Source organism: Aulonocara sp. 'chitande type north' Nkhata Bay, linkage group LG4 (assembly GCF_057382095.1).
Source record: "Aulonocara sp. 'chitande type north' Nkhata Bay isolate Kocher_YH1m ecotype deep benthic linkage group LG4, A_spYH_male_GT1.1, whole genome shotgun sequence".
Classification (NCBI taxonomy): domain Eukaryota; kingdom Metazoa; phylum Chordata; class Actinopteri; order Cichliformes; family Cichlidae; genus Aulonocara; species Aulonocara sp. 'chitande type north' Nkhata Bay.
In genome coordinates this window covers 15,529,635-15,542,062 of record NC_141347.1, presented here as the reverse complement: position 1 = coordinate 15,542,062, position 12,428 = coordinate 15,529,635, and the positions used below count along the sequence as shown (strand labels likewise).

General features: G+C 40.2%; 1 protein-coding gene across 1 annotated transcript; it reads right to left on the bottom strand.

The window, feature by feature from the left end:
* Positions 1-5,930: 5,930 nt before the first annotated feature.
* Positions 5,931-10,957, bottom strand: LOC147332238 (SUMO-conjugating enzyme UBC9-like). Its single transcript, XM_086288685.1, has 7 exons — positions 10,600-10,957; positions 10,263-10,348; positions 10,054-10,137; positions 9,208-9,280; positions 8,272-8,381; positions 7,960-8,039; positions 5,931-7,405 (listed from the first exon to the last, which is right to left on the bottom strand). The coding sequence occupies exons 2-7, from the start codon at positions 10,326-10,328 to the stop codon at positions 7,342-7,344; spliced, it is 477 nt and encodes a 158-aa protein (XP_086144811.1). The 5' UTR covers positions 10,329-10,348; positions 10,600-10,957; the 3' UTR covers positions 5,931-7,341.
* Positions 10,958-12,428: the final 1,471 nt, after the last annotated feature.

Here is a 12,428-nt window from a genome sequence, read left to right as displayed (position 1 = left end):
GTTTCTTTCTGTTATACAGACAAAACAAACGATATATTAAAAATAGAAAATAGTGTAATAGTAGACCAAAAAAATTTGAAAATTAAGGTCAAATAAATATATGTTAAGCGACAAAGTAGAACAGGAAGAGAATGTCTCTACCGACTTCATCTGTCTTGTGACGCTACCACAGATGTGGTCTGCCAATCACAGGGCAGCAGCGAGGAGTTACTATGATACAGGGGAGTCTAAGGACAGAATATTTTGTGTAACATAATTAAGAGAAAATCTGACTAAGACAGTCATTTGGACCTTGGGCAAGATACTAACCCCGTGTTTGCCTACTGGTGGTGGTCAGAGGGCCCGGTGGCGCCTGTGTCCGGCAGCCTCGCCTCTGTCAGTGCGCCCCAGGGCAGCTGTGGCTACAATGTAGCTTGCTATCGCCAGTGTGTGAATGTGTGTGTGAATGGGTGGATGACTGAATGTAGTGTAAAGCGCTTTGGGGTCCTATGGACTAGAAAAGCGCTATACAAATGCAGGCCATTTACCATTTAGAATTTTAAGTGTATGAGGAAATGGTGACTTAAATCTAAGGATGCAGGTGATAGTATAAAAATATTTTCAATAATAATGTATTATTATCATATAAATGATAGTTATAGGCACCTTTGAACACACTCAAGGACATCTTACATTAATTAAATACCAAACTCACAGTATTCATAAATTAACAACAATGCAGAATCAAACAGAATAAGCGGGCTTTAAACTCTCTTTGATATTTGGGCATATTGGGGCCCGATGAATGTAAAAACAAAGAATTACCAGATTTTTTTTTACCTTATTTTTGTTTTTAAGAAAAATAAGCACCACATATGAAAATATTTGTTTAAAATTTTGATAGAACAGTAGCAGTATAATGTCCTCGTAAGTGGATATCAGGCCCCTGTAGAGCAAAATTGAGTATTTTGGTCTAAATAACCTAAAATGTGATGTCCACATATGTGGACGCCAGGTCCTAGGAGGTTAAAGGCTTGCCTTTAAAGCCAATATTGTAAATGTGGTGCAGGACATGCCACTCAGCTGTGAAGCCCACAGTGGTCTGGTAAGAGGGCAGTATAATCTCAGCATACGGGACGTACGAGTGCCACTGTGCAGAAGATCAGAGAGATATGAAGGTGTGAGGTTACAGAGAGACTAAATAAGAAGCAGACACTTAAAATTAATGTGACATTTATCACACATATGGTTTATGGAAGAGGGTCTGGTAACACAAGCAGCCACATACTTTGAACCAGTTTTTTGTGCGGTAACCCAGAGAGGACAGAATTATATTAATCAAGTAATGCAGAGCATGAGTGAGAATAGAGGCACTGTCATGAATGGGTGAATTAATATTATGTAAGTGGAGATATTGATGCGTGCTTCATTAAAGGAGGAAAGAAGAAGGAGAGATTAGAAAATCAGAATCAGAATCAGGAAGACTTTATTTATCCCTAAGGGGCAATTAACATACAACAGAGCAGCATGACGTTGAAGATAAGGACAGGGCATAAACAGGCAGTAGGGGTGAGATAATAAATACACACAATATAGAGTACATACACAGTTTTAAAATTACACAGTATTAAAATTAAAGTGACTGAAAGGTGAATAAGTGAGTAAAAGTGAGTAAAAGTGAGTAAAGTGTCGACAGTATAAAAAGAGTGTAGAGTAGTTTATGTTTCTTCAGTCTGTTCCTCTTCTGAAGGCTGAGGGAGTGGAACCAGAAGGCGATGGAGAAGGTCATGATGCTTTCCAGGAAGGCATAGTAAAAAGTCATCATGATGGGTGTGCTGACTCCAAAGGAGTTGAGTTTTCTAAGGAGGTATAGCCGTTGGTGGCACCTCCTGAGAATCTCCTCAGTGTTGTTGGAGAATTTCAGGAGGTTGTCAAAGATGGTTCCCAGGTATTTGTACTCCTCAACTACCTTCACTGGCTTCCCATGGATGGTGGTGGTGACTGAAGCAGCCAGATCCCTCTGCCTACTGAAGAAGGTCACCACCACTTTGGTTTTGCTCACGTTCAGTTCAAGTTTAGAGCTGTTACACCACTCTACAAACTCCTGCAGAGCGGGCCCGTGGTGTTGTGAGGGGCCTGTCAGCAGTGACAGGAGAACTGTCTTGTCAGCATTTTCACCAGGTGACAGTTGGGCTGTGTGGATCTGCAGTCATCGGTGTAGAGGATGAAGAGCAAGGGGGAGAGCACACAGCCCTGGGGGGAGCCAGTGGAGGTGGAACGGAGACCGGAAAGAGAGTTGTTGACCCAAACTTTCTGAGTCCTGTTGGTCAAAAAGTCCAATATCCACAGGATTAGCTGATCATCCAGGTGAAATCGGGAGGAAAGTTTAGTGGCCAGGATATGAGGCTGCAGAGTGTTGAACGCTGATCAGCAAATAGAAGTCTGGTGGAGGAGTCAGGGAACTCCAGATGTTTGTGGATGGAGTCCAAGATGAAGATTTTTGCATCATGGACACCTCTGCGTGCACAGTAAGCAAACTGAAAAGTCATGCACAGACAGAATTTATCACATATATCCCAAACAGTTCCTACCAGAAGAACCTCTATTTCGTCACTGTTTAATTTGACAACCACAATTCAAATCAAATCAAATCACTTTTATTGTCACATCACATGTGCAGGTACATTGGTACAGCACATGTGAGTGAAATTCTTGTGTGCGAGCTTCACAAGCAACAGAGTTGTGCAAAATACAATAATGTAAACAAGCAAAATACAAGAATGGCTACATCTGAAACTAATAAATATATGTACAATATATAATAGTATATGCATTTCTGGATGTGTATACTAAATATTTTTCTACGTGTGTGTGTGTGTGTGTGTGTGTGTGTGTGTGTGTGTGTGTGTGTGTTTATTCAATTTTATCTTCCGTAAACATTCAGTAAGAGAATAAGGCAGGAAAGTGGAACTAGACTTAGTGGAGAGACAGAGCTGTGTGTCATCAGCATAAGAATGAAAAAGTATGACAAATTACCTACAACTGTGAACTAAAGGTAAAAGAAATGATAAATATAAGGGGGACCAAGGCAGAGCCCTGTGTAACACCACTAAAAACTAGTCATGTGGAATCTTATGACATGGATATAATTTGTGGTCGAAACTCTGAAATGATTGAAGGTAAAATCGCAGTTTAGCAGCCTTACAAGCAGAAAGCCATTAAGGATATTAACTAACTTAAAAAATATTTGTGTTCCATCAACGTGTATCTAAAGCTTGAGGACTGAAAAAATATCAACTGGTAGGTTGTTGAATTTGGAAATTCATGTATATATATCCTGGCATGGTGGTTAGCACTGTTGCCGCACAGCAAGAAGGTCCTGAGTTCAATTCTAACACCAGGCCGGGGTCTTTCTGTGTGGAGTTTGCATGTTCTCCCCGTGTTTGTGTGGGTTCCCTCCGGGTACTCCGGCTTCCTCCCACCGTCCAAAAACATGCAGCTTGTGGGGATAGGTTAATTGGATAACCCAAATTGTCACTAGGTGTGAATGTGCGAATGAAAGTGAGTGCGAATGGTTGTCTGTCCCTGTGTGTTGGCCCTGCGACAGACTGGCGACCTGTCCAGGGTGTACCCTGTCTCTCGCCCAGCTGGGATAGGCTCCAGCGCCCCCCGCGACCCTGAAAAGGATAAGCAGAAGTGAATGGATGGATTGATGGACGTATATATATCCTACACCTAAAGAGATTTAGTTCATTCCATTAAAATGTTGGATTTTGGCATATTAAGGTAACGGTATTTGGAAGAGAACCTGGAGAGAAGCAGAAGCAATACATTTGTGTGAAAAGTGGAGAGCCAAGGAGTAGAGTTAGTGAAGGTAGATCAGTTTAAAAGCCTGGGGTCAACTATGCAAAGCAACAGTGGGTGTGGGTGGAGATGAGTGTTAACATGAGGATAGCAGCAAGAGTGAAAGCAAAGGTTTAAAAGATGGAGCCCTTCTGTGATGTATGGTGTGGCTCTGACAAAAATACAGAAAGCCGAACTGAAGAAGATGGAAGAAGTGTTTGGATAATTTTCTTATGTGAATTAAATCCTTAAATTAATTTCTGCTAGCAAACATTAGCAAGAAAAAGAGAAATAATGTTATTTCACCATCTTCTGATCGTCTAGGAGTGGTGAACGGATCAAAGTCACTGAAATTCAAAGGACTCCCCCCCACCACCACCACTATGGTCAGCACAAACTGCTAACACTAAACAAACCTTGGAGTTAAACCTCAGTTGAGAAAGACCGCACTCTTTTGCTAATGTGTTGGGGTTTTTTTCTAAATGCTGGTCAAACATTAACATGGATACAGGAAAACAAATGAGTCATAAGCAAGTGTGTCAGGCAGTTCGGTTTGTTGCAGATTGCAGTGGACATGTCTATTCTGATACTCATACAGTGGTGTGAAAAAGTACCACCTTACTGCTTACACGGGAATTAAGAGGGTGAGTAGCAGCCAGATGCTGCTAATCAAACATACTTGATTAGCAGCAATCATCAGCAAGCGGAGCGCCTCTATAAAAGCAGAGGTTTCGACAGTTTGCTGTTCTGGAGCATTCAGGTGTGTTAACAGGGTGAATGTCATGCCCCCGTGTTGGTCATCATAATAATGCTGATCCAGGATCAACATTGCAACTGACCAATCATGTTGGCTTTGCAATGTGTGTGTGGTGGAGTCTGCTAATTAGCTAATGTCTTGGCTAATGTTAACAGATTACACAATGTCCTTGGTCAGTTTCTCCTGGACCAACATTGTTATGATGTGGAAACAACACCATCACCATCACGGGGATATCCAACTGTGTTGACACAATGGCTAGGAGGAAAGACATCGGCCATGATTATAGAGAAGCAACTGTTACTGCCCATCATCGCGGGAAAGGTTATACGGACGTTTCCAAACAATGTGAAGTCGGTCATACTGTAGTGAGAAAGATTATTCACAAGTGGAAAACACTTGACAGTTACCAATTTCCCAGCAATGGACATCACAGCAAATTCAGTCCAAGGTCAGGTTGTGCAATGCTTAGAAGTTAACCACGTAACTGGCAGCAATGTGCTTAACATAAATTTTGCTCAGATGTGAAAAGACCTCTGGTAGTTGAGAATGCATTTCAAAGCAGGAAAGAAAGGCGCAAAGTGGTCCAAGCTGCCACAGGTGAGGTGACACAAGGTTGATCCAGGACAAACTTGGCGATGTGATAAGAGCTTTCAACTTTTAACTGCCCTAAACCTGTAGCAGTGTGGTCAGAAGAAACAAACAAGAAAACAAAAAAACCGCTTCGTAACATTTTGATTCCTTTTTTGGTCAGATGAGATCATTCAGAGATAAATAAAAAAAAATTAAAAAAAACCCACAGCAGAGGGGAAGCAAAACAAAAGGTGTTAGATTTCTTAAGAATATCATGCAAGACATCCGAGGACATTACACCCTTTCATCTTCTGATGATAATAAGAAAAACATATTGGTCTGCAAAGGAATTGTGCTCCAGATTCACTTTGAACTGTAGTGGTAACGATCCTTGCAAGCAGCAATGAGCCCGGAGAACCAATGAGACGGGCTGGAATCTGTATAATCCCTTTAGGCACTTATTTTCAAATCTCCAAAGAACAACTTTGACTGGCAACTAAAGCACCACAGCTCAGTTTTTCCTGATCATTTTTCAGTAGACTGCATTTTTCTTTCAGCCTGTGATGGTTACAAGCTAATCCATGTCTGGGAAATGGCTGCAAAGGTGTGCAAGGGCTCAAAGATCAACCTCATGCTGGATTTTCCCTTTATTTAAAGCCAGATGAATACAAATTAAAATACTAGTAAATAACAAATTTCATAAATACGGAGACAATAAATGGCCAGACACCCCCCGTTCCCCGAAAAAGAAAAACAAGAGATCTGCAAAAGAAATGTTTTTCTTTGATTTTATTTCACAATTTGATGCATTTAATGTGTCCTTTGTTATAATACCACACACAAATGTCAACTGGCTAAAACAATATAAAACATAACTTCCACAATTTTCCGTTATTTATATTATGTACATGCACTCATATATTTAGAGGCAAAGAAAGAAAAATATCTCAGGCCATCTCTCATTCTCAAGTGCACTTTCATTTATCTTCTTTGCTGGCTGAGAGGCCATTCCAATGAGGATGCTTCAGTTTTTCCACGTGGACTTGAGCTTGGACTTTTTTTGTGAGCACTGTGGCATAAAATAACTGGGTGGACGGGGCCAAAAACAAACACACAGCAGTAGTTTATAACCTTTACGATGCAACTTTTCTACACAGCATGTTTGGAAGGTGATGACACACTGATGTCAGATGGGCGTAAAGTTTGGTATGGTGACAGTTTCTATTTCAGGTGTTTGTTTTTTTTAACACCATGTGGTTTCACTGCAATAAAAGATTATCAAGGCTCAAGGGAAGAACCAAAGGCCTGACTCAAGTGCCTTATTACTCCAAAGTCAAGCCATGGAGGTTATGTTTTCAGTGTTCAACAGGGGGTATTTGATCCCTATCAAACTTGTTTTGGGAAAACTCTCCAAATACTTTTAGTGGCCTTGGTGGAAGTCTGCACTCTCTCCCTTCCTGTTGCTTCTTGTTACTCTCCTAAGTGCACGGCTTAGCTGAGCACATAAGAAATGCCAGGATTGTCTTTTAGGTGCATTTACCTTTAGATGGTTTTTGATGGGTCACTGCCAGTTTTCTTTAAGTGCTTTGTGCCAGATGGTATGCCTGTGTATTTGTCATGATAATGAAACAGCGGGCAGAGAGAACAAAGGAAGAACAGACAGACTCCTGTTGTGCTTCTGCTTTGTCACAGTGAGAGCCCACATTCATGAAACACTATCTACAGTACTCCTGGCCTCTGATGGTTTGATAAAGCGTGTAAGGTTACCAAAAGGGCAAATCTCTGCTGAACATCACACTGAGTGGGTTGGGCATGATGTCTTACTTTTACAGCTCTGTCAGCACATTAGTCACACGCAGTTTTATTCGAGGCATGACCAAAACTGGATATGGATAGTACACATATTACAAATGTCATACTGACAGCAGGATTATCAGTTATGCACTGAAAATGCATAAAAACTGGATTTTTTTTGAGGACAGGTAAAATGTATGATATTACTGAATTGTCAAAAGAAGGGAAAAGAAAAACAGGCTCACTTGTAGCCTGTATCAAAAAATATATTTAGAATATATTTAGAATACTTAAAAGTGGATTCTTATTGGAGTGGTCCTTCAGATGCTGCCTGCCACCTGTTTGTGAGCTCTCGGTTCAGGCTGCTCAGGCCAGGTCGAGGCCACCTCTCCGCTCTATGTGGGGGCAAACTTCTTGGCCTGCGCCCTTACCCTCTTCTCGTAGTCCATCCTGTTCTGACTGAATGATCAAACGAAAAGAAAGTGATACAACAGCCTTGCAACCACACTAATAACACATCACTGTTTAAAAAACAGGTGTGATTTCCCCTTAAAGCTTATAACAGTGTTAATATATTAATTTTAACTTGAATACATAAGTGACCTTTGGCAAATAGAGGCCTGTTCTTCCTGTAAAGAGGATGGTGCAGTTCAACATGCACACCTGATAATGTAGAGAGCTAGCATTTCAACTTCAGGTGACTTTTGGCTTTACAAAGGGTCGCCACAGCGGGTAGCTCTCTGTGCTTGATTTAGCAGATATTTTTACGCCGGATGCCCCTCCTGATGCAACCCCAAAAGAATGTATATCTCTGGGGATCAGTCACTTGTTAGGCTAATTTGCAAACCGCAATCACGTAAAAAGCAGATGCGGTTGTTAGTAGTTATCATGTTGCTATCAAATCACATGACATTACTTAATAATATCACAACATTGCTTAATAAAAATAAATAATTTCTTTCTTGATTCTTTTTTTGTAGGATCCACTGAGTAAATCAAACAACCACACTTACCAGTAAATTGTGTAAGCTTCCGCTTGTGCTGGATCTTGAATGTTGGGCTCATTCAGCAGCTCCTGGATTCCCAGAAGAATCTAAAAAACACAGCAATACAACCATAAATACATATAACTTAAAAACAAAGCAGCCAACTCCAATGCCATTGAATTGAATCATTACTAAGGAACAGAGGGCTGTATAGAGAAATTACAGATGCCCTCCTTTTATGCTCCAACACTGTGAAAGTAATTGGAGTAGTCACAAAAACAAAGCTGCATTCGCGGTGAAGTATGGAGGACGGGACTATGAACACAGGAGCTTTCAAACCTGTTTGATGGTGATAGCAGGTCTCCAGTCTTTGTCCTCCTCCAGGATGGACAGACACACAGTGCCTGATGGGTAGACATTTGGGTGGAATATCGGTGGCTCAAACTTGCCTGAGGACAAATTATTGAAGACAAAGTCGTACAATCAAGCACGGGAACACTGACCACAAAATACATTAGAATCACTATAAGAAACCATCATTAGTTGGAACTAAAATCACAAGAGGCTGTGTGAAAGTGAATTTACACAATAGTGTTATTTTCCTTTAATTTTGTCTCAGAGATCAAAAACAGGCCTTTGAGTAAATCATGGGATTGTAGCGCTATCGTAGCACTGTTTCCTAACATCAGAGAGGGAAATTCAGGCATATAATATACAACATGTGATTCAGAAGTTAACAGTACAATGACACCAGGGAATTCTGGGATTGAGCTTTGGTTATACACTTTCAAATCTTATGTTGTGACTAAAAACATGACGCTGTCTTCTATATGTAGAGATGATAGTTATTTATCTTAGAGTCATGCTTTGACCAAAGCAGTTCACTGACCACACCGGCTTCGTAGCCCGACGCTGTTTTTAACGTTTCTGCTGTCTGTAACTTTCCAACATCAAACATTACACCGAGCCCGTCCTTTTTCTAACCATGTATCTTTTTCATTGTCCTAATGGATTATTTCTGCTACAAAAGCTTTTATATTTTCAAATAAAGGAAAACTACAAGTTATTTTATTTGTTTGCAGTGTTTCGTGCCATTGCTATAAACTTTCCTTTAATCCTGTTCTCTTTTTGTCTCTAATGTGTGACTTTCTGTATGAATTTAATGTTCTGCTTTTTTCACTCGCTTCTGTAAACCCTGTTTTTAAAGGTGCTGTTTGAGTTAAATTGTTATTATTATTACATACCGAGAGTGGAGAAGAGATAAGAGGTACTCACATTTGGGTGGAGATGAAGGGTAGTCATCCTTGAACAGCATTCTGAGTTTATACAGTCCTCCTTCCCACAACGTCTAACGAAGAAGAATGAAAACAACTGTGTAAGCAAAGTAACTAACAACATACCAAGGTTATTTAACAACAGCAAAGCAGCGTTACAAAAGTAACTGCATAAACAAATTTCTAAACTGGCGTTTTCGTTCAGCTCATCTTTTTATCCCCATTCTTTGGGAGTACAAGAAAAATACATACAATGTTTTAAAAGCATAATTTCATAGATGTTAACACTAACTTTACCATCACAGTAATTGTCGCCACTACTTATAATACTCTTGACTGTAAAGTTTTGCTATTAAAGCTTGTGAAGAAAAGCAATGTTACTTTTTATTTGAGAAAAGAGTGGCTTGAAGTTGTTTTGATGATTTAGCCTCGAATAGAAGCACATTACTCAGTTTTTGTGTCAAATGTATCTGATCAGCAATGAAGACATCCTGTAATTTAGCAGGTTTCTGTCCTGCATACAAAACTGTAGTTATACTAAAGCATAGCACAGATTTCTACTTATCAAAAACACAAGAACATGTAGAGATTTCAGACAAATAAAAGAGGACTGTAATTGCTCTCACTGAAGTAGGACTCCTGGTGCTTACATGCATGGGCACGTGCAAACGGCTCAGTGTGATCCGGTTTGGTACTAATGTGCAGACAGGTTGGGTAATAAAGTTGCTGAAGGAAATGGGGTATGCATTTTATGTGTGTGCGAACAAAGTTTGTGCTTAAAATCCAGCATCTTAGAAGGCCTCCTGCTGGTTATTTCCTACTCTACATCCAGCTCCAGGTAACTTACTCCTTTCTTCCCTGGGATGGCACACTCCCAATTCATCAGGTTCATGGTCCCATCTGGATTCTTAGTGGGAACAGCAACAAATCCCTGTGGTTTACATGACACGCAAAACATCAGCTGCCAACCCGAGTCTGGTTTGTGTTAGAAACACTCACAACAGTTAGTTTCAAAAAACACTGGACATGAAGTTGCTGCAGATGACAGATGCTTACAAAAGGGTGGTCTTTTCTCCAGGCTTTGCGCTCCTGGGACAGTCTGCTAAGAGCGATGCCAGACATTGCTGCTCATCAACGCCCCCCTGTGGAAAAACAACCCCAAAACAAATTGATTAAATGCGAATCGTTAACAGGCGGGTAATGTCCTTGTTTCTACTAAAACGGCGACACATGTTTAGCTTGTTATTACCACAAGTATGACTTGTTTATGAGTCCTGTTGTAACGCAACGGTAAGTACAGGTGAGCTCCCACAATGCTAACAAACGCTACACATGAATCACCTCGCATTACTGTGGGTCCACTGTCTAATAACATCACTTCTCGTAAACTCACCTCGTGTTTTATTTGACTAAATACCAAAAGTGAAGTTATATAAGTCTCAAAGGTGGCTCGTTTGCTTCGCTAATGCTAACGTTGCCCCCGTTACGACGGCGACCGAAAAAAAAAAACACACCCTTCGACGGTAAAAAAGAAAAAAACAAATACAACCGGGCTAGCTAGGCTACTAATGACCAAACCGGAAGAACAGTTTCTTTTATCAACATTACTAAAAACACTTTACTCAGATTACACTGAAGGAATTTTTCCCACAGTTTTGTAAAACAACGTGAGTCTGAAAACCGTTTCGACTTGCTAGCCTATCGCGAGGAAGGACCCCAATTTGTTTATCTCGTTAGGACCTTCAGGCAGCGTAACGGGCAGCCTAGTGACACCCATCAGAGATGACGTGATGCGTAGTTCACAGCCGTCTAGTGATTTAATCCTTTTGAGTCACGTCCAAACCCAAAATGTATCACCAGTCAAGTCACAATTTTATATTTACCTTAATAAAAACCCACCTTTGTCTGACTGATATTCATATCACCTGGATAGCATCGTTACTATCAGTGATCGTTTTATTGTGCACCATCCCATCATTCAAATCAAATCACTTTTATTGTCACATCACATGTGCAGGTACATTGGTACAGCACATGTGAGTGAAATTCTTGTGTGTGAGCTTCACAAGCAACAGAGTTGTGCAAAATACAATAATGTAAACAAGCAAAATACAAGAATGGCTACATCTGAAACTAATAAATATATGTACAATATATAATAGTATATGCATTTCTGGATGTGTATACTAAATATTTTTCTACGTGTGTGTGTGTACACATATTTTACAAATTAAATAGAGTCAACAATAAATAAAATATATAAAAATATACAGAGTTGAGACATGTGCAAAATATCTGCTTGTCTGGTGCATGATAAGCAGGGTATTGCAGATGCACCTCTCCCAGTTTTATCTTGTGTGATCCGAAGATCCTTCCAGGACAGGTGAAACCTGCTATTTGTGTCTCTACCTGCTGGTCTTCATAAATCTTTACATGCCCAGGAAATGTCCCAGGGAAAGCTGGCACCTTTCAGTGCACAAGCTCTTGAGTTCCTCATCCTATGGACAAAACTTATGCTTATGCTTCAGCGGGAAATATATATTGTAATGTAAAATCTAACCTAACGTGCACCTCCTGAAAAATGTAACTACAGTTCCAGTTAATGCAGCCCAGAACTACTGTGATTGGCCTGTTCAGCATTGTTGACTTCTCCTGAGCATTTCCAGCTTGTAATTTGCTGCAGTATGAAGAACAATCATAGCATTGATAAAAGGACTCACAAATATCAGATTCCTGGAGGGAGATTGCTGAAAGATCCAGAATGCGCATGAAGGAAGGTACAAAGTAGAAAAACCTGACAACCGCACAATAATTAACAAGTAATGCACCACACATGAACATAAATGAAGACAAACACGTCAGCCACTTAGGAAGTTGATTGTAGGCTCTCCAAAGACTCCCCGCAGAAATCCAATTAGCAAATTTTGTTTTTCTTCCTTATGAATCTTTACAATAGATTCATTTAACCTTCATATGATTTCATGTAATCTACATCACAACATGCCTTTTAGGTCAATATATATTAATGAGGGTCAAAATAAAGAGCAAGAGTGATGTATCTGCTGCCAGTTGCAGAGCGGAAAGTTTGATTCATTTTTAGACAATGCGTTCAGCTGCTGCCTCATCTTCAGCCTGAGAAGAATCATTTCAAATGAGCTGTTCGTTCCTTTTCGCCCAGTTGGAGCGCTCTTTTATTCCGGACTCGGCATTTTTTTTTTTTTA